Here is a 22,984-nt window from a genome sequence, read left to right on the forward strand (position 1 = left end):
TGTTTGTATTGTATAAGATTTTCATAAATGCAAATATAAGGAAGAAAAACTACTTTTATTTATTGTCATAACATTTAGACATACACATCAACACACATGCACACACTCTTTATCTCTCATAGATAGACAACACAAACTCATAGTTTCTAAAAACCAAATAAAGCAAACTAACGGAAGTTATGTCCACTATAGCATTGTACGTAAAAAGTACATTGGTATAAAAAAAACAACATTACATGAAAATAACCCCTTGTAACAACCGGTTATTTTCAATCAATAAAAGTCAATGGAAATCAAACTTGTTAAATAAGAGTCAAATATTCAAACAAAAGTCAAATAACTAAAATTAATTGTTTGATCTAAACATGAAAATTTAAATTGCTTTATGGGTTTTCGATATTAGGAATCTTAGTCCAAACCAAAAACCGAAAACACCAAATTGTGAACCAATTTGGACCGAAATCACCCCAACCGAAAACCTTATGCAAGGACCCCACTTCAGACCGAGAACTCCTTGCGAGACCGAAATCAGGAGATTTCGGTGGGATGAAGACCGAAAACTCTCCCTTTTTCGGTTGGACATAGACCGAAATCAATGTTTTCGGTTGAATGGTGATAGCTTGATTATTTGTATATATTTTAGCAATCATTTTCTTTTACTTTTAGCATTTTTTATATTCTTTTTGCAATAGATCGTTAGATTTATTGTTTTGAATATTTTTACTCGTTTAAGCTAATTTTGTGTAGATTTGTTCGAGCAAGATGGTATTTGGAGCATTGTTAAAGCCACATTAAATGCCTTGCAACCACGATTGAAGTTTCGTAGAAAAATCCGGAAGCGAAAAGAAAAACCAAACGATATAAATTAAATTTTCGGATTTTGACAGTTTTGCGTGACTTTCTTCAAGTGATCAGACGGAGGGGAAAACATTGTCCGATTGAGCTGAAAATTTACAGACGTCTTCCCAACTCGTTGTTCTTCGATCTCACCGAAAATGAGTGGATTCCGACCCGTTTTGATATGGTTTTTAGCCTTGTGAACAGAAGCACAGTAGGCTGTCCAGCATCTTATTTAACAGCCCATTATCTTTATTGCAGCCCAAAATATAATTAAAAAGGCATCATCATATTTTATTTGGGCTTGAAAGAAAAGATACGCATGATCACAAATATGAGTCCACTTTGGTGATTTATTCAGCAGCCCATTACAATTTAATTGGCCCGTTTTTCTTATGTAGGGTAGGGCAAAAACGCAGCAAGTAAAAGGAAAGAAATGGTATCACATTTTCAATTCGCCGGCAGGAAAGAAAAAGAAGGGACGACGCAAGTGGAGAGTTCATACTCTCTTCTGTGTTAACTCCTCACTTTTTTTTTTCTCATTCCTCATTTATTTTTCTTATTTTTGGAACATTGCATTTATGATTTCACAATCATAATTTGTTAATGAGTTATTTATCATTTTAATTAGATTAGGTTAGGTTGATTTTTGTATTAATACTTAGATTATGAATGAAGTTTTTTGGAGCAACAAGAAGTGACGATTTCAAAGAGCTTTATCATCTTCATTTCGTAATCGGTATTGGTATATTTTTTATCCTTTTTATTGTTATTATTATTATTATGTGTTGTTAGTTTATATTTTTAATATTGGGTAAATCTATGGAGCAATTAATTGATTATGAATAGTTTTGTGTGGTTTTGATGGCATTCTATGAAAATATTTTCTAGTAAAACATTTATTTATGTTCATATGTCTTTAATCATGAGTTTAGATATGTGAATGTTTAATTAGTTGGTTAATTTCTTGATTACGTAATAGATCTTCAAATTAACAAGCAACAAATGGTTCTTGTGATTGTTTTTCTTTCACACAATCATGAAAATATTTTCTCCAACATGGTAGTGAAAACATTTTGACTCCTCTTGGATTTGGTGACTTTTAAATCTTAATGCTAGTTAATTTTCATTAATTACATGCTTCATGGAAATTATGACTTTAACTAAGAAAATGTGTTATGAGCTTCTCTAACCATTGTATTAACTAAGAAAAGTTTAGGTGATCTCAAGCTTCTTAGATTGTTATAGCCAAACTAGTATCCATTAATCCCATTGCACCACAAAATTATCATGATTAGTCAAATAGTTGCACTTGTGATTTAACCCAATATTGGAACGTTTTATTTTATAGATTTTGTATTTTTCCATTTTAGTTATTTTTGGTAAAATAGTTTTTATCGCATTTAACATTTTGAAAACCCCCCATATAATTTTATATTTTTATTTCGTAAAAACTGAATGCATAGATTTGATTCGAACCAATCTCTATGGATTCGATCCCTATTACCGCTACTACAATTCATTTTTGTATGTCGTCGTATTTAGGTTTTTTTTATTTGGTGGTCTCGACACCCACCAAATGGATAGGCCGAAAACTCCAATTTTAGGCGGTGGCACACATTCCAATTAGATAATTCCACCTCCCAATGCATGTCACATCATATATATATATATATATATATATATATATATATATATATATATATATATATATATATATATATATATATATTAAAACCGAAATCATATTCCATTTCACACATTCTCACCTACGAAAACTCTCTACTTTCTCTCAAAACTCAATAGAAGCCCTTCAAATCTTCAAAGCAGTTACCCAGATCATCTTCAAATCTTCAAGTTTCCTTAAGAACATCTTCAAGTTTTTTTTCCCAGGAAATCAAATATATCAAGTTAATTCCAAAGACTTCTTGTAAGTATTTATACATAACTAGTGTTAATTAACACTTATATTAATCATTTCACTAATTTAAACACATATATATATATATATATATATATATATATATATATATATATATATATATATATATATATAATTAAGATTGTACGGGCTTAGAATTGGTGATTCCGCCTTATTTCCTGTTCCTTGTTTGGTTGTGGGCTTTGGGTAGAATCATTTATTCGACTGTCTTTTTCAATCTCAATTATATATATATATATATATATATATATATATATATATATATATATATATATATTATTTCAACACATTAAACAAAAAGTATATTTTCGCAACTTATTTTATTATCGTTTGTACAAAAACGTCTAAATTTCATAGAATATCTTTATCAAGGATTTACGATTATAAACATTCAAAGTGGTTAAAAATATAAATGTTTTCATTTCAACAGAACATACAGTTTAAACTACAATATGTATAGTTTATGAAACATACGTACTATTTCACTAAGTTCGGGATACAATACGGAAACAAACATATAAACTATAATAGGTATAGTTTATAAGACATACATACAGTTTATTCATTACAAAAGAGTTTTTCATTATTCTACACGTAACCGTCAATATAGCTTTGTGAGACACACTTCAAGTACTTATCTAAGTACCCACAAAAGACCTGAAATTATAACCAGAGTCTCCTAGAGGGAGAACGTGATACTTGTGTATAGATTTATACGGGACTGATAATCCCGCACCTAAACTGTTAGCTACAGTTAGGCCGGTAGGCCTGGGGTGACAAATGTCGTACCGATTCTGATGCATGAAGAACGTCGTATTCAGGCCATCTTAGGTCATCAAGCATGGTTATAATAACTCACAATTGGGTATTGAACAATACGATTAGTGTACGAATACGTAAACAAGTTCACATAGTTTTATTAAATAATAAAACTACAATACAGTATTTTACAGTACAACTAGTGGATCCAAGCACATACATTCACAGAGTTTCATACAAGTACAACTACAGTATACTATTTTTCAATACATAGAAACTTACACTTCTGGAAACATTCATTTTATGGTTTTATGTGAATTAAAACTACATCATACTATTTCAAAGTACAACAACATTTACATGTTTTGGTCTTAGGGTATTAAGACTACAATTCATTTACAATAGAAAATATATGATTTTCTGGGAGAAAACACTTACATTTTTAAGGAACAAATGACAGATTTCTCATACAAAAATGCTAATTAACTCACCAACTTAATTGTTGACACTCTTTTCAAAACCACTTGTATTCTCAGGGAATCAATAAAACATGTATCCACTCAAGTTTTGAGAAGACGGAGCTTCATAGAGTTACGTCTTTTAGTTTTGCTATACATTTTGGTGTCAAGTATACATTGATTTGAACACAGATGTATAAACTATACATTATCAATATCATGGTTGTTGTACTTTAATTACTATTATTCAATTGTTGTGATACTGTACATGACGTCATCCGCCCCGAACGTTTCCGCCGTTCCGGTTTGGGGGTGTGACACCTCTGATATACGGATTAAAACTTGAATAAGAATACTCATTTATATTAATAAATCATATTTAAGTATGCTATTGACGAACTCTAAGATTATCTGCATACTTGAAATAGGAAACAACATTTTTATATATTTATGATGAATTGTGTATTAATTATAATTGATAAAAAATAAAAATAAATACATATTGATGTACGTGTGATCAGATGTGGACTTGGGATCCAAGGAATCCGCTGATTGCAAGGATGTAAGCATGGCAAAATCCGTTCCCGTTGTTGCCTCCTCAGCAAGACCCGCTTCCTCAAGAGTTAACATAGAACGAGTCTGATAAAAGAGAGGTAAATGATCACTCTACCTTATCAAAGTGTCGACACCTCTGTAAGCCCTAGTAAGACCTGAAACCAGTTGGATGACAAGACGAAGTTTTGATACAGGAGCACCAACATTCTTTAGTTGACCAACAAGAGACTTGAGTCGTTGGCAATAGGCAAAAACATTAGGAAAATTCTCCATTTTGGCACTGGAGATTTCGGCTTCAAGAGTAACCACACAGGAATTCTTGTTGTTTTGGAGTATGTCTCGTAACCTATTCCAAGCTTCTAATGGTGTAGCATCTGGTTCAATAATGGTATGCAAGAGATCACTAGAAATAGTAGCATAAATCCATGAGAGGACTGTTGTATCAAGTGTAGACCATAATTCCTTTTCTTCTACAGTTATGAGGGCCTTCGGAACTGGAGGAGGGATAATATGACGAAGGACCTTATGAGAGTGTGCAGTGGTCTTGAATAGTTCAGCCCATGTTGAATACTGAACATTCCCCATTTTGAGAATGATGGAGATATGATTTTGGATGTTGGACACCACAAGAGCAGGATGAAAGGAAGATTTGCTATCAGACATGGTGATGAAAAGAAGAAGAAATAGAATTCTAGGGGCGCTTGCAAAAGATACGAGAATGAGATGGGGATTGATAGACAGTAAAAACCTAGACGTCTGATACCATAATAGAATGTTTTTCTCAAGAACTTTAATCTCATTCCCAGCAATATATACATACAGATACATCAAATATGCCTTATACACAGGAACTAACCTTAATTCTAGTAACATAGTATTGACTAAGCTAATATACAATATATTATATTTACATATAATTAACAAAAACCTTCGTAAATAACAAGTCATATTTTTCAAATGTTTGTTTTAAACTTTGTCATCATGAAACCACCATCTAGTCTCTTTAGGATATCTACCATTTCTATAGTTCTTCACATACCTTAGATGAATGTGTGCAGGTTCTCTCAAATATAAGGAATTAAAAAAATCAATAAATAAATAAACATAAATAAAAAAAATGCAAAATATGGTCCACATAAGTTCAGAAACAAGAACATCTTAAAAGCTAAAAGGTGATAACGCACTAAAAAGTTAGCAACAAAATGTACGGTATATAAAAGCTATTATGAAATTTCCTCTGTTCTTCACGCTTCCTTTCCTGTCTACAAATCAGAATAATTACTCAAATATGTTACTGCAACACTACTTTCATGTTATGTTGAATCAATAGGGCATTTACGTCTTTTGCACAAACTAGAGATCAAGACCCGAGTTTCTGTCCCGCTTAATTCACCATTTTGGTTGGAACATATATTGTAAATATGTTGCTACAAGCACTAATGTCATGGTATGGTTGTTACATGGGACATGAACATTTCTAGGGATATTTTGAATCAAAAGGGCATTTATGTCTTTTGTACAAAACAACAGATCAATACCTGAGTTTCTGTCCCACTTGATTCAACTTTTTAGGTGGGAAAAATATTGCAATTTTTATACAGTTAATATTTCTAAGGATATTTTTGATTATGAGGATGAAAAGGGCATTAACGTCTTTTGTCCCACCTTTCTGCTTGGGACAAAAAATTGCTAGTTTTGTCCCATTGACATGAGTCTCGATCAAGTCCAATGTTTTCAAGGGCATTTACTGTCTTTTTTTTTTCCAGACGAGCGGAATGCAAGTCAATAGCCCCATCTTGTTCCACCTATTTTTGTTTGACAAAAGATATGCATTTTTTCCCATTGAATATGAAAATTTCAATGAAGCTGAATCCGGATGTATTAATAAGTTTAGGTTGAGAAAATGCATGATTCATAGGTATGTGGTTTTATTGTTAAATTAAATAATATAATAAAAATTTATATTTATATTTATATTTATTAACAAATAAAACAATGAACATTCTTATTTACTTGTTCAAATAGAAAGCTTAGGTGAAACCGAGATGGGAAGTGGGGTTATGGTAAATGCGGGGTGTGTTTTCCATTATTCAAAATTAAAACAAAAAGAATTACATATATTAAAAAAAAAAAAAAAAACAGGGTAAAATAGTTATGAAGTTTCATTCTGTAGCAAAGTGGCAACATAATTTAGTTCCGTATAAATTTTTGTAACAAAAGAGCTATGGAAATTATGTTGATTATAAAAAAAAACAGTGAGTTGAGAAATGATCCTCAAATGTGAATGTGATTAACAGGTAACAATAAGAATTAATATATGCTTCTACTTTGAACATGTAACCCCATCAAGTCTTGGTAAAAGGTCTGCACTAGCATCAAAAGCGGGAAATTCAATAGCAAAGCATAAAGATTCCGATCCCTGTTGTTTGGGTTGTAGACGAACAAAAACCCCAAAGGAAGGGCATTTTTTTAATGACAAATATACCCTTAAGCGATTTTTTTTTTAATTTCTTTGTATTCTTATTATTTAATTTAAAAAAAAATAAAAAAATAAAAAATAAAAATCCTCTGTGCGTGTGTGTGTGTGTGTCTCTTGATTTTTGATTTGTGGGTTGAATCAAAAAACAGGTCCCAAAACAAGAATATCTCAAATAAAAAGCCAGAAACATTGTCGAGAAAAAACCCAGAAAGAAATCGTTGCATCTGTGGATGACAACGAAGGAAGAGGGGTTGATATGCATACGCATATACATCTATCTGGAAGTGGGAGGATGCAACAACAACGTCAATGGTGGATCCAAAAAGATTATGTCAGTCTGTGGGTTTGACCTCCCTTGCATAATCATCTTTGTCGTCCCTCTTCTGTTCTGTTCTGAATGAAAAGGTTTTTGGTGTGTGTGTTTAATTTTGTGTTGTGTTTCTGTCCGCAAATGACAAGGTTTTGGTTGTGTGTGTGTATGTTGAACCCTCACAAGTTCACGAAGATTCGACTTTTGTTTTGTGAAAATTCTGAAGGAAAATGGTTGTGATGGTGATAACAGGTCAAGGGAGGAAGATGATGGCATTGGTGGGTGCTGTTATTTTTTGGTTCGTGTGTGTGCCCCTTTTCTAAATTAAATAATAATTGTCTTGAGTTTGGACAGGGACCAAAACCACATACAAACATAGGGAGCATTTTTGCAGTTTTGTCTTGAATGTACCTGATTGACAAGGTGAAGATTTGGATTTGGATGGAAAAGTAGTAAAATGAAGAGGAACAGTGTTCTTTCCGTACCTGCAATGCAATATTGGTGTACACAAAGGAGAGCCCTGTAATAATTTCAAGTGCAATAAAGTTAAAAAGTAGCCACCTTTATTGTAAATGACTTAAGGGAGGGTGGGTACTCATAAATTAATAGCAAGCTACTTAGTTTAATTATTAATAACCAATGTTGCATTGCTTTTATATGCTGAAAGTAAGTATGTTCCTATAAACGGGAAAGTAAATTGCTATTAATTTAAATTTCCTCTTAACAACCTAAAACATTATTACTTGCAACTAACCCTTCCTTAATATTTATTTATTATTAATAGTAACATTATAATTCATAAACATAATAATTTGTTAAAAACTTGGTAGGAATAGGAATGGCATCCACATTACTATTACTCCCCTTCTTCCAAAATACCAAAATGCAATCCATGCCTTCTTTTAGCCAACTCATTAATTCTACAATAGTATTTGCCAAATTAAATATACAACGACTGAAAGTACATAAATTGCTAGCTATATTTGAGTTGAGGGTTTCTTTCTGGCTTAAAGTAGAAATAACAAAGATGAAACTCTTTTTTATAGAGAAAAAAAAAGATGCATTATTTACTTTGTTACCTTCATATTGTTGATGTAGAGAGGAAAGAACGGAGATACATCAGCTTCAACAGAGATCTTGTTGTAAGCTTGAAACACAAACGATGAGCGGAGCCTTTCTTCTTATTTACTGAAAAAGAATGAAGAAAACATACATGTCATGTGAGGGTCATATCATACACTTATTAAAAGTAAAAATCTAAAATCAACCACATGGGTCAATATTGTCTTTTTCTATTATTTCTTTTAATTAATTGACAAACATATTCTATTATCATAACAATTCAGTTCTTGGATTGATATTAAAAAAAAAAAAAAAAAAAAAAAAAAAAAAAAAAAAAAAAAACAGGTCAAGGGTACCCCTCAACTCAATTGATCATTTGATCCACAAACATTACAAATTGATTGAAATTAGGAACCCACCGATAATTCATGTGGAAGGGGAAGGCAGACCTCTATTTATGGAACAATACCTACATTCAAATAACAATGAAATCAAATCAAATGTTTGGAGTCAGATTAAAATCTTAAAAATTATTAAACATACCATACCCAACTTAGTGGATAGGACATGGACACTTATCTAGATTAGATTCTGGAAGGTATTTTTGTCAAAACTTGAGATGATTTTTTGAAAGATTGATTCATTTATCTCCCTTTGATAACTCTATGTATGTCCTGAAACCATGAAATCAAATGTTTCTGAGTCAGATTAAAATTTAAAAAATTATTAAACATACCATACCCAACTTAGTTGCTAGGACATGGACATGGACATGGACACTTATCTAGATTAGATTCTGGAAGGTAGTTTTGTCAGATGATTTTTTGAAAGATTGATTCATTTATCTCCTTTGATAACTCTATCTCTATGTATGTCCTGAAACAATGTAATCACATGTTTTTGAGTCAGATTAATATTTTAAAAATTATTAAACATATCACACCCAATTGTTATTGCTAGGACATGGACCCTTGTCTCGATTAGTTTGGAGTAAATCTCGGAAAAAATAAATACCATTTTTTGCAGTTTTGCTTTTAATCTACTTCATCGGTAAGGTGAAGATTTGGATTTGGATTTGGATGGAAAAGTAGTAAAATGAAGAGGAACAGTGTTCTTTCCAAACCTGCAATGCAATATTGGTGTGGTGTGGTGTAACCACAGACACAGACACAGACACCATTTAGTAGAGCTTCAAACCCATCTGATGGAATCTACAAATGAAGGAGAATGAGATAACATACGAAAAATGACCAATATTATTATTCACTTTAAAAAGTCTAATTTACCTGTCTAAGTCGATTACTATCGAGTTTTAAACACACACACACAAACACTAGATGTTGAAGTGACTTCAAGATTGCACTTGTTCCTTGATAAAATCAAAATCAAAGTCTGCAAGAACAATAATCCTTTAATAATTAATTACCACTGATACTTTTCATATTTGGATTAAAAAGTGGGCGAGGGAAGCACATGAAGAAAGTTCAACAGGTAGATCTTCAATTGTGTTTCTTGAAATTAAGATCAACATTTGTGGTGGAACAACACTTAACCCATGCCCTCCTAAAGAAAAGGGTTTATTTTTTTAAATCATATTTTCACATTTTTTACAAAATTATTCAGATTCTTTAATAATAATCTATATGTTGGATGAAAGAAGTAAGAAAATATAACCTTTGAAGCAAGCGATAAACTTTCTGCATCATTTTTAATTATTATATTAGAAATAAATCAAATGAATTTCGACAAAAACATTCATTTAGGGATTGGATTATCCACTTAAAAGCTAAAGCAAGCCCATATGGAATTGATTGAAGAAAACCTGTTGCAATTTGTGGCGTTGAATGCTTCCCCAGATTGCTTTCCATTCCGATTCCGGTGGCACAGGGGGCATGGCTAAAACTTGGGGATTCCTATCATAAAATCCAACATCTAAATCTTAATTACAAAATAAATAAAAGATGTTGATCATTTCAAAAACCATAAACAGAGAGTTAGTTACAAAATCAGAAATGAAACCAACTTAACTTGCTCCTCTGTGGAAAATTCCGTTGGTTTGGTTTCTTCTTCTCCAAGACCAATGAAATCCCATGAATGCGTAATGTGTTGTGTGCAGCTTCCTTCCTCTTTTTACTCTCAAACACTCCTTCCATCTCTACAAAATAATAGTAACTCCCTATAAAATATATAATATTATAATGAAAAAAAAAAAAAAAACAGAAACGTACAGACAAAAAGATGTTACTTTTTGTCATGTTTGACGCGGGAGCAGAAGATTTGACTAGCATCAATCAAAAACAAAGCATTGGTTACTTGTAGATTTTGCTTAATTGTTTTGTACTAGTTAAATTTTAGGGAGTTTTTTGAAATAGAAAGGTAGATGGTTTATAGTTGTTTGATTTTTTTTCTTTAATAAGGCATTGCATTGTGATATTACAGACTAGGGCAGAATCGAATTGATAGACTATTAGTAGAATGTATTACAAACCGATTGAAATTAGGAACTCACCAATAATTCATGTGGAAGGGGAAGGTGGACCTCTATTCTATTAGTGGAACAGTACCTACATTCAATTAACAATTTAAGCATCAGATTAAAATTTAACAAAATTATTAGTTGCTATTTTTGCTAGGACATGGACACTTATCTAGATTAGATTCTGGAAGGTAGTTTTGTCAATTTCTTGAAAATTTATGATTTATCTCCTTTGATATCTCTACGTATGTCCTGAAACAACAAAATCAAATGTTAAAATTTTAAAAATGATTAAATATACCATACCCAACTTAGTTGCTAGGACATGGACACTTATCTAGATTAGATTCTGGAAGGTAGTTTTGAGATGATTTCTTGAAAGATTCATTCATTTATCTCCTTCGATAACTCTATGCATGTCTGATGAAGAACAGAAATTAGGGTTTGATGAAATAGGATCAAACCTCTGAAAGATTGAAAAGAAAGAAGATGATGAAATTGACTAATTGATTACACGATTAACACAATCTAAAAGATTGCCCAGGGAATCTCCCTCTCTCTAAACCGAAAGCTTAAGATTACACTACCAATTTCTCTAGACATCCCTCTACTGTGACCTTTCTCTCTATTTATTATAATCCTAGCCCACCTAGGTGAATTTCCGGTTTTGCCCTTTACTGGGCCTTCTAGACAAAACCTATAAAACTCTTGCTTAAATGGTATTTGGGCCCAGCAATACCCATTTCCTATCATTTTAAGTGGAACCTTCTATTCATAGAAACAGATGATCAGGACAGAGGGTATCCTAAATGAACACTTACAAACATTCTTAATGAATAATCAATTCATATTTCTCTCAATCGATCCTAGCATGTATGTAGCAAAAGGGGGGAAACATATATCTGGAAAATTGTATTAAACTTTTATCCACTAAAATTTGAACGTCATAAAATCATCTATAATATGTAACACATGTGAATTTACTTTAAGATGAAAAGTAGGGAGGGCAATCCACAGAGGATAGTGAGAAGAGAAAATTACCAATGGCCACAACAGGCCAGTCGATGAGGCGATACAAAATCAGGGAAAATAAATCTCAAATTGAGATTCACGTTTTTTTCAACCCATTTCTTCCCTCTTTTCCCTTCCTCGGAATTCAAAAAAAAAAAAAAAAAAAGATACCGCTCCTGCCACAATAAGCAACTTCATTCTCTTTTATTTCCATTCGATAGAGAAATTATCATAAAGCTACAGGGTATAGGTCTCGCTTGAATCTGTTGTTTAGAGATAATTCCTTGAAAGATTCATTCATTTATCTCCTTTGATATCTCTATGTATGTCCTGAAACAACAAAATCAAATGTTTCTGAGTCAGATTAAAATTTTAAAAATTATTAAACATACCATACCCAACTTAGTTGCTAGGACATGGACACTTATCTAGATTAGATTCTGGAAGGTAGTTTTGAGATGATTTCTTGAAAGATTCATTCATTTATCTCCTTCGATAACTCTATGTATGTCCTGAAACAATGAAATCAAATCAAATGTTTCTGAGTCGGTTTAAAAATTATTAAACATACCCAGCTGCTAGGAATAACCAACCAACAGAAGAATTTAAAAGAGACAAATAATAAGCAAGAGGACTTTAATTAAATAAAGTACATTATTACCTGCAATTTTGCTTTCTCGTGCACAACTTTTCATAATTCAAATCCATACTTTAACATGACAATAAAACTCAAGGAGTAAATAATCAACTGAAGAAATCATACTTACTGCATAAGAAACAAAAATTTTCATTTGAATCCAACCCTAGACCTCCCCTCCTTCTTCCATGTTTGTACACTGCTACTGCAACAAAAAAATCAAAATTATATAAAAAAAATTAACTGCAAGCTAAATATTGAAGAAAAAAAACAACTCAGTGCCAGCCAGTTAGTTTTCTTGGCAGCTGAAACTTGCAAGGGCATAATGGTAATTTTCTACCCCAATTAGAAGTGATTGTAAAAAACAAAACTCTCAATGCCAGTTAGTTTGAAACTTGCAAGGGCAAAATGGTAATCTTTTTTCCTACCTACTAAGAAACATATTTTAACAATTTAAGCCTAGCCTAACCCTTTTCATATTATCAAAGCAGCAGCATATAACATACAGATGATAAGAAATGACACGTGACCTTTTTTTATGCAGCTTTCATGGCCTAGTGTCCATACGGGAGGAGTGATCAGCCAGGTGGACAAACGGGCCCGGAGGTTGATTAATCCGGTTGGGGTCCTCTGTAATTAAAAAAAAAAAAAAGTAAATAGTATTAGTTGCAGGGAACAGCAAGCAACATACTTTACTCTCACTACCAAGTACCAATATTGGCAATGTTGGTTACTGATAATAGCAACATAAAATTTGAAACTTATAGAATAGTCCTAGACAATGCCATATTAAACAAAATAATCAGAACGATCGCATTCCTAAATCTGGGACAGATGATTGAGGATTAGCGTTAATGTATACACATTACATTACATTACATGTGTTTATTAAGTCATTCTTTTTGCATTGAGTTAAAAAAGAAATACCCATGTAGTTTATTCCGTGTTCTCATTAAGTAGAAAAGAAACAACACTTAAAAAGTTAATGCTCTTAGCTTCATTTAATAGACTCTTTTGTTCACATGGAATGGATGCATAAGAATTGTTCATTGTTGCTACATATCATTGTCAATTCTTTCATTAGATATAAAAATGATGGTAATGACCCTTTTTCTAACAGAAATGAAGAATTATGCTTAATCGTAAAGTACGGATCTTGAAATTGTACCTTTAGGAGTAGTAACAACAGAATGATTGGTTAACTGTTGCTCAAAATTCCCCACTCTTTTCTGCTAATACTGTAATCACAGAAATTTACAAATTCATGACCATTTTCTTTACTTTTTTTGACTTGATGCAAAAAGAACAAAACTTAACTGCTACTGGAAGGAATAACTTACTTACTATGTATGTGGTTTTCTTTTTGTGGATGTAACATCTTCAACAGGACTGGAGCAGAATTCTTGTCATCCTTCCTTTACCTCAATTTTTTCCCTCGATTTTTGCAAGTCGACGATTAGTTGGTATTTAAGTTTAAGGAACTAAAATATAGTAATTTAATAGATGAAATTTCTACATTTACCTCTTTATTAAACTCTGAACGACATGCATGCAATGCAGCATCTATTATCAAACAACTAAAGTCACCAATATTCCCGTGTTAATTTTTTTTTGATATCTTCCTGGCTTCAGCCTTAGAGCCGAATTGCTGTGACATTCTGCTTCATTGGAGCATGAGTATACAAAATCCTAGTTTTCTATTGTTGTATGTTCTACAAAGTCTAGGATCAAATGTTTTTCCTAATAAACTACTTTGAAGGACCTTATACCCAAATTATATAACCATCTGCCAACTTGTTGCAAAGGAGGGCAAGCCATTTCATCACAAATTTAAAAAAAAATCCAAACAATTCGAAATTGACCATCTGCATTCACATGTTCATTTGTTGTTAACTTTCAACTAAGAAATGACTAAACTATAAATTCATGACCATATTCTTTTCTTTTTTTTTTTGACTTAATGAAAAAAGAACAAAGCTTAAGTGCTAATGGAATAACTTACTACATGATTTTCTTTTTGTGGATGTTCCATCTTCAGAGAGACGCCTCTTGGAACCATTTCCTCCTGCTTTTTTTTTTGCGCCTCGCTATCTCCATCCGAAATGCTTCTTTCTTCCTGTTCCTCTCATTCTCCTGTTTTTCTTGGCGTATTTTTGCAGCCTTAGCTGCCACTAACGCCTTCACTTTAATGTCTCCTCTCCTACCTTCAAAGACAAAAAACAATGTCATTTTTTGGTAATTCAAACTTTGGAATAGAGAAAATTTTAACTACCTGGCCAAACTGCAGCTGCTTGTTTTTGTGGATGTGGAACAAATGATGTGATGTTTGGTGTTAAATCCCCCTCTGAAGTCGATGTTGACCTGTCCCAGAGATTTCCCAAATCAACAGGAGATGAACAAAAATGCTTTGTTTGCCAATTAAAGGGAAGCGAATCGTCAGTTTGCTGCTGTGTTGGATAAGAATAATCCGCTATGGTCACCGAATCATAATCAGCGCTAGTTGAAATATCCATATCCTCATAATCAGCGCTAGTTGAAATATCCATATCCTCATAATAAAAGTCTTCAACTTGATGTTGAGTAGATGAACACTTGGAAACTGGTGTAACAGTTTCATCATAGTCAACCACAGTAAAACCAACATCATCATATTCAGAAGCCTCACTTTCCACTTCAGTAAATGCTGGCTGTGTAGAATAATGCATAAGAAAAATCAGGAGAAAAATGTTAAATAAAAGAAGGGAAATGCTATTACAACTTCACTTGACATAATGAGAAAAGAAAAGCATATTACTCCTGGTATTGGATATGTAAAGGAATATATCCATCCATGTTTGGTATATCTTATACTGATATTTAGAAATGGGTTATATACATATATTCTGTCCAATTTCAAGTAACATCTCAATGGAATGGGTTTCCAGTTACATTCTTGATGGTTGGAATGCAAACAGGGTTTGTAAATTTGGGGTAAAAAGGTAGATTATGATGAGAAACCTCAATGCATGCTAAACTGTTTGTTGAAGAAAAAAAAAACTAAAGGGAATGGATTTAATGTTTAAACCAAGTACAAATCCTACATATCATGAGTATGTATAAGTTTTGAAAGGCATATTTTGGTGGGTTCTTTGAGAAGTGACATTTACCTCACAGTAAACAGCAGCATCATCATGCAGGGAAACCATAGGGTTGTGCTCAACATCCTCCACCATTCTGTTCTTGGGAAGCAGACTCTCCTCCACCAATGGATTCAGATCCAAGTCCAAATCGATATTCATTGTCTCTGTACTTGTACACGCATCAAAATCCTCATGAGAACGTATCATTGCAGACTTCAACTGGATCTGGATTGACTGCTGCTCACTGGATTTATCATCTTTTAATGAAGCAGAATCCATATTCATTGAGGGATTGCCCAACAGTTCTCTAATCCTGGAAAGCAGACTAGTAACTTTATTTGAATCGCATCCATCCATTTCATCAAACTTCAGTTGCTTAGGTTTTGTCTCTGTACTTGTACACGCATCAAAATCCTCATGAGAACGTATCATTGCAGACTTCAACTGGATCTGGATTGACTGCTGCTCACTGGTTTTATCATCTTTTAATGAAGCAGAATCCATATTCATTGAGGGATTGCCCAACAGTTCTCTAATCCTGGAAAGCAGACTAGTAACTTTATTTGAATCGCATCCATCCATTTCATCAAACTTCAGTTGCTTAGGTTTAACAAGAATACAGCACTCAGAAGATTGGTTTAAGGCTAAACCATCTGATTCCCTAGGGCACATGGTGACAGGATCCAACATCTTTTTAGAATTTACTTCAAAGCCTGCATCTTCAATAGTTTCTTTGATTGCTTTTACCTGAAAACATGAACATCATTATACTTTTGCTAAAAAATGTCTTTGTTCTCTAAAATATGACAAGAAACACAAAAGAGGTAACAATGGGAGCTTACATCAACAAGTTCTGGAACTACACCCTGGCCTTGAAGTGGTGACACACCATTGAGATCCAGAAGTAAAGACTCATTGGATGATGAGCATGATGCATATTCTATTCCACCTATTTTGAATGTAATGGTTTTAATCCCTTGATTGACACTATGGACTGATTTACTATCAACTGCAACAGCATCAGAGGGATTCAGAAGTGGTGTCTTCAAATCATCATCCTTCCCATTGACTTCCATTCCTGCAACCAAATCCACAACCCATTAGTAGACTAGAGTATAAATAAATGATCAAGTAGACTTTAAAAACTAACCCAAAATAACTGTCATCTCTCATATTTCATAAAAATAAACTGTAAACCCTAGAAATTAAATAAACTGCATTGCAACAATAGAATAACAAAGTGCACCAATACCTTCTTTTGGATTGTAAGAAGCAGAGATGCCCAGTTCTAAGGACTTGTTTATCCCGCTAGTTTGTTGACTTGAACCTCTAGCAGATTTGCAGTCGATTGGCAATTCCAGAGTTTCAAACTCTACTCCACCATCAATGCGTGTTTGATCAGATTCAGAAGCTGCACTTTTGATCCAAGTAGGTCCAGATTGTTCGTGTTCCACTTCAGTAAATGTTGGCTGTGAAGAATAATGCATAAGAAAATTCAGCAGAAAGAAGTTAAATAAAGCAAAGGAAATGGTATCAATAAAAATTCCCTTGACATAACTAGAACATTCATACCTCTATAGCTTGAAGCTCATGCAATGAATTTTTCCTTTTTAGAAAACCAAACAACATCTCATCATCAACTCGGCTCTGAATAATGTCATCTGATTGGGACTGGGAGATGGAGATTTGGTCTTCAACATTCCTATGTGGCCACGTAGCAAAATCCTTGTCTCCTTGTTTGGATAAACATGAACTTGAAGCAAGGGAGACAGTTGTAAAATCACCACCAGCATTTTCATCCTGAATATCAACCTATCAGAAAAGACAGATATGGCATGAATAATGTAGATTTCTACTTTGTACACCCTAATTTTGATTGAATAAAACTGTTTTTTTCTTGCTAAACCTCCCCAGTTCTTGTTATGAACAATTCAGAAAGTAATACATGTATTAAGATCAGGGATGTGTGAAAATGGAATGTTTTGTGGTGGTTTTGCAAGTATGTTACCCTAATGAGAAAAGAAAAGCATATTACATTACATGGTATTGGATATGTAAGGGATGCCTACATATCATGAGTATGTATAAGTTTTGAAATGCAAGTTTTGGGTGATATACTTTACCTCTGAAAGAATAGCAGCAGCAGCAGCAGCATCACATAGGGAAACCTTAGGGTGGTTGTGCTCAACATCCTCCTCCTTTGAGTTCTCATTTATGTTCATCATCTCATCTTTTGCACACTCATCATGAGAATTTGCCCTTGCAGCTTTTGATTGGTTTGATTTTACATTCTCCATCACTAACTGCTGTTCACCACTGGACTTATGATCTATTGTTGATGAAGCAGAATTACATTCCCGTCCCAAAAATCCGTCCAGCTTTCTGTTCTTGGAAAGCAGACCATCCTCCTCCACCATTGGGTTCTCTGTAGATTGAAGGTCTTTCCCTTCTAGAAAAGGGAACAACATCCCACCATGAACTCGCTTGTCATCATCAATTGATTGGGACTGGGAGATATCCAGTTCATCAAGATCCAAGAAATCTTCATTTTTTGGCTGTAAAAGAAAAAAACACATAAAAGAAACATTGTTAGAAATGGGTTATATATATTTCGTCCAATTTCAGTAACCATGAATTATATTGCAATAACCATGAAAAACTCCATTAAAATCACGCCTTTCAACAACCCTTTTACCAATAGAGATAACAAAATGCCTTATCAAATCTGTTATAAAAACAGAAATAACAAAGTCCACTGCTATAACCGAGATTAAATCAGAAATGGTAATATATAGACAGAGGAAACAAGTAACAAAGTACATTTCTATTATCCATTGTATCAAATTGCATAAAGCCCAGTTCCACTAGCCGATTCCTTTTCTTTTTTATCCAAAAACACCATTGCAAAATATAATTATATAACTAGTTCAATTCAGATACCAATTCTTTAAAATTAAAATGTAAAATAATCACATAAACCCATATTTATATTTTAAGAAGAAGTAGGTTGATGTTATAGCAAGAATTTGAAAAACAACAGGAAAGTCAATCTCCAAAGTACAATGCAATAGTTAGAAACATTAAAGTTTTCGAAACTCGACTTAAGAGTAATAAAATAAATACATATTTTAAAAAGAGTGAGTCTGAAAAATAGCTATACTTACAGAGTAAAGAAAATCAAACATCATCTCATCATGGACACGCTTGGGCAACTCAGAACTTGTCGAGCAATCCTGTTTAAAGAAAAAAGAAAAAACATAAGAAAAAGAACCGATAAAGAAACCCAATAAAACTACATGAATCGGAATCGGATATAGAGAAATATCCAGAGAATAGACATCGTCCACACAATCAAAACAGTTGACTGTGTGGTTGAAGGTGGTGGTGATTGTGCGGTTGAAGGCGGTGGTAATTGTGCGGTTGAAGGCGTTGGTCTGCGAAGACGCTGAGAGAAAGAAGAACGCTAAGAGAAAGAAGAAGAAGAAAACAAAGTTTCTTGAGAATGTTGTCATGATCAAAGAAACTGAAAGAAATCGTAAATTGTTAGATCGCTGTTTTGTGCGAAGGATTGTTGCGCGGTGGGTTTTAAATAAGGTGTACGGCATGGATAGCAAGCTACGCGTGTGAAAACCTACGTGGAGGAGAACTAATTTTGAAAGCTCCTTGGACATTAAAAACATCTTTTGTCTACTCTATTATATTATTTTTTTATTTTTATTTTTATTTTTATTTTATAGCCTTTTTTTATCATTATCTTGTTATCTTATGATCATCTGACTAATTATTTTCATTAAATTTATAATTTAATTATTATATTATTATTGCTTATTAATTCCAACTAATCATCTCTATTAATTTTATAATTATTTAAATGATATTTTATAAATAAATATTAACAAATATGATTCTTTTTCCTAACTACATCACCCTTTCTTTTCAGGGTAAAAAAAAAGTTATTTTTTAACTTATTGTATCTCACGGACGTCAATACAACTGTTTTTCTTTCTAAAATTTGTTTCGATACCACAAAAATAATAAACTAATTTATAAAAATGCATTACTAAATAAATAATTTATTGTCTTTATCTCCTATGTTCCCATCTCCCATCGCTATGTAAAGAATAAAGATAGACAAAGAAGCTTTAAGGAATAGAGAACTGAAGTGATCGACAAGAATCCAGGATACAACGGTGGTGTGCGGCGGCGTTTCGAAAATGATGACGGTGGGGGTGTGATGCGGTGGTGGGTGGCGGTGTTCGGTGTGGAGGGTCGACAGAGGGGTGTGATGCGGTGGCATTCCATCGGTGATGGTGGGTAGGGTCGACAAAGGGTGGGTTTTGCTGCGGTGGTGTGTGGTGGCGGTGATGGACAGAGGCTCATAATCATAGAAGCAGGCTGGTGGTGGTGGTGGTGTGTGGCGGCGCTCCACCAGTTATAGTGGTGGTGAGGGTCCAAAGTTGTTGTTTACCAAAAGAAACACAACAGAGGGTCTTGGCATTGCTTCATCTTTTTTTTTTTTTGATTTATTCTGTAATTAAGTTTAACCTATATAAATATAAACTATATAGAAGGGTGCAGGTTAATATGGATATATAATTATTAGGCCGGAGGGAGTGTGGCAACACTCCCTCATGAAACCGTAGTGCCACGTAGGCGACACATCAACAATTACCATAAAAGTGTGGTTTCATGCCACACCCAAGAGGTGGTGCCACACTCAATTTAAAAAATAAAAAAAATAAAAAAATAAAAAAAAAACTGACCATGCATGTATAACCAAAGTTTCTACCTTGAAAACAACGCGATGAAGGCTCTAAACACAGTGTGTAGATAAAAAGGGGAACCATGCATGCATAACCAAAGTTTCTACCTTGAAAACTACTACAAGTATGTTACCCAAATGAGAAATGAAAAGCATATATGATATAATATTTTAGATATATACCCGTGTTTGGTATATACTTAGAAATGCTTTTTTTTTACCAAAATAATAATAATAATAATAATAATAATAATAATAATAATAATAATAATAATAATGTTTCAACCAAGTACAAATCCTACATACATATCATGAGTATAACTTTTCAAAGGCAGGTTTTGGTTTGGGTTTACTGATATTAAGATTATTAAACTTAAGGGAGGTAAATTCTAACTATGAGTGGAAAATGTTGCTTTAAGCAATCGGTTAACCTTATTGATATGAAGCACTAAATTAACCAAAAATGATAAAAGTGTCTGTAAAGTAGGAAGAATCAAAATGTTAAGTTAGAATTCCCATACGGACTTTATGTTAATGGCTTTTTATCCTTAAATGAATGGAAAAAAATTCAGTTTTTGATGACATTTTATCTAATTTATGGATTTTAAAAAGAAAACTATTTATTTTATAGGGATGCATAATCTTTCATTCATCAAATCAAAATGTTTACTAGATGTTTTTCTTCATATAGGAGATATATATATTTACCTCACAAAGATGAGTCATGAGAGAACAGCAACATCACCATCATGTATGCATTGGATACTTTACGGTTATGTCCAAACCAATGTTAATCATCACATCAAAGTTGCCATCTGCCTCCATGATTTTTAGCTTATAATTGATGAACAGAAGAATGAAACCTGCAACAACATCATAAATAATCATCAATCTTCTCAAGGTCAAATGCAACCTACTTCAACTTATCTGTTTCTTACATTCATTTCTTCTTATTCCTATTACAGCATTAGACTCCTTCCATAACACCAGAGTAGACTACCTTCTTTTGGCTCCATTACTTCCCAGAGAGATTGACTCCTTCCATAACACCAGATTGTAATTCTTCCTTATCATTGGTATTGGAAATATCACAGAATTTACTCCACTGATATCATCGCATTTGCCTGGTTCTGATTTCTGAAGGGCACTTATCTTTGATTCAGTGACTTGATGGAAATCACTTTTGGATACTTGGTCTCCAGTAAAAGAAACATGGATGTTCTAATTTCATCACCTAAACAACTTTTAGCTGCATTTTTTGCATTGGTTCGAAGCTCTCAAGCTTTTTTCCTTGAAAGTGAAGTGTCTGGTGCAGCATAAATACTTGATATTCAAGCATCCATCTCATTCTCATTCTGAGGGTTTAAGCTGTATCCTATGTCATCATCAGGACAAGCCCATTGGTCACATTGCCACCTTTGTTAGGAGCATGGGTTTCCATTACCCCTGGATTGGAAACAACTGGTCTGTCATACAGAAAAGAGAAACCAGTTGGATGGCGAACAGAATCCCATGGATGTTCAAGTAAGAGCTTGGAGATGATCTCTTCTTTTTTCAACTCTGTAAAATAACACCATAATACCACATATCATTGGCAGAAGGATAATGTACCAGGAGTCAAAACTATATAATACACAGTGTAAAAGTCTGATGCTCCTTGTTCTTACTATGCTCCTGGGTTTAGGGTTTATACCTCATAAATCATAAATTTGTAGCTAATTCTACTCCTACATCAAGGAACCCCCTTCCAACCAGAAAAACACCTATATAAAGATGGAGAAAACTTCTGAGTGATTATTAGCTCCATCCGAGAGCTTTCCACAATGAATACCAATCTCGCATGCCCATTGACAAACAATTCAAAATCGGTGATTTTAAAACTTCAAAATACATAAATAGAAGTAAGCATATCATTATCATTATGGCCTCCTATGAATTTCAATGAGAAAACAACGGGATGAAGGCTAAACACAGTGTGCAGATAAAAAGGGGAAGCATGCATGTATAACCTAAGTTTCTACCTTGAAAACTACTATAATCCCCTGGTTTAATCTGAAATTTAACAGAAGATACCTACTTAAAACGATAATTTAATGCCTACCATGAAATTCGAAGAACTAGAGTTAAATCTCGACTTCAGAAGGCCTGGAGAAGGTGTAATTTCATCGATAAGAAGCCTAGAAGCAATTTGCTCGTAGTACGCTGCGTTTGCCGCTGGGATTGTTCGATGATCCAGTCTTTGCGATCGAAGATTTGAACGAACAACTTCTCCAACGTCATGTTCACCGGCGATGAACCAAATCCATCAAGGCGCTCTTTTTTCCTGATTTATTTGTTATTGAAGCGCGGATTTGAACTCAAATTGTTGGATCCGGCGCTGGAGAGTGCGGCGCTGTCGGAGCTTGGCGTGTCTGACCTTGGTGGTGGGAGCGATATCAGGAGGCTCCGGCGTGCTGTGCGACGTCGAACAGCTGAGCGAGGGCGTCGAGGTGCTCCGTGACGTCGGAGATGCAGATGCAAAGAGAGTGGAAGCTAAGAAGAGAGACGAGGGTAGGGGTTGGGCAAAAAGGAAAACGC

The 22,984-nt window shown here is 33.5% G+C and overlaps 1 protein-coding gene and 1 long non-coding RNA gene across 3 annotated transcripts; one reads left to right on the forward strand and one right to left on the reverse strand.

Moving 5' to 3' along the window:
• The first annotated feature begins 1,279 nt into the window (after positions 1–1,279).
• LOC145141282 (uncharacterized) lies at positions 1,280–4,233 on the forward strand. Its single transcript, XR_013722565.1, has 2 exons — positions 1,280–1,582; positions 4,075–4,233. It is a non-coding gene; the product is annotated as an uncharacterized LOC145141282 (long non-coding RNA).
• A 1,396-nt stretch (positions 4,234–5,629) lies between these two features.
• Positions 5,630–19,254, reverse strand: LOC145141281 (uncharacterized). 2 transcript variants are annotated; one of them, XM_079074577.1, is made up of 9 exons: positions 18,810–19,254; positions 17,769–18,200; positions 17,218–17,457; positions 16,898–17,114; positions 16,488–16,723; positions 15,673–16,392; positions 14,799–15,213; positions 14,529–14,730; positions 14,044–14,391 (listed from the first exon to the last, which is right to left on the reverse strand). In XM_079074577.1, exons 1-8 carry the CDS (start codon positions 19,248–19,250, stop codon positions 14,561–14,563), a joined length of 2,871 nt encoding a protein of 956 aa, XP_078930703.1. In that variant the 5' UTR covers positions 19,251–19,254; the 3' UTR covers positions 14,044–14,391; positions 14,529–14,560. The 2 variants fall into 2 exon arrangements, 1 of the variants encoding a protein (XP_078930703.1); XR_013722564.1 differs by lacking the exons at positions 14,044–14,391; positions 14,529–14,730; positions 14,799–15,213; ... (4 more) ...; positions 17,769–18,200; positions 18,810–19,254 and adding exons at positions 5,630–7,860; positions 8,420–8,528; positions 8,822–9,278; ... (1 more) ...; positions 9,689–9,794; positions 9,876–10,154.
• Between the last annotated feature and the right edge of the window lie 3,730 nt (positions 19,255–22,984).

Source organism: Lactuca virosa, chromosome 9, assembly GCF_052849685.1.
Source record: "Lactuca virosa cultivar CGN04683 chromosome 9, Lactuca_virosa_CGN04683_v6, whole genome shotgun sequence".
Lineage (NCBI taxonomy): Eukaryota > Viridiplantae > Streptophyta > Magnoliopsida > Asterales > Asteraceae > Lactuca > Lactuca virosa.

Excerpts from the sequence above, each read along its gene's own strand:
- LOC145141281 (XM_079074577.1), bottom strand. The coding sequence starts at position 19,250 with ATGCCGTACACCTTATTTAAAACCCACCGCGCAACAATCCTTCGCACA. Across the intron at positions 16,393-16,487 it reads TAGTTCCAGAACTTGTTGAT|GTAAAAGCAATCAAAGAAAC; the intron begins GTAAGCTCCCAT and ends TCATGTTTTCAG. Across the intron at positions 15,214-15,672 it reads ATGCTGCTGTTTACTGTGAG|CCAGCATTTACTGAAGTGGA; the intron begins GTAAATGTCACT and ends TATTCTACACAG.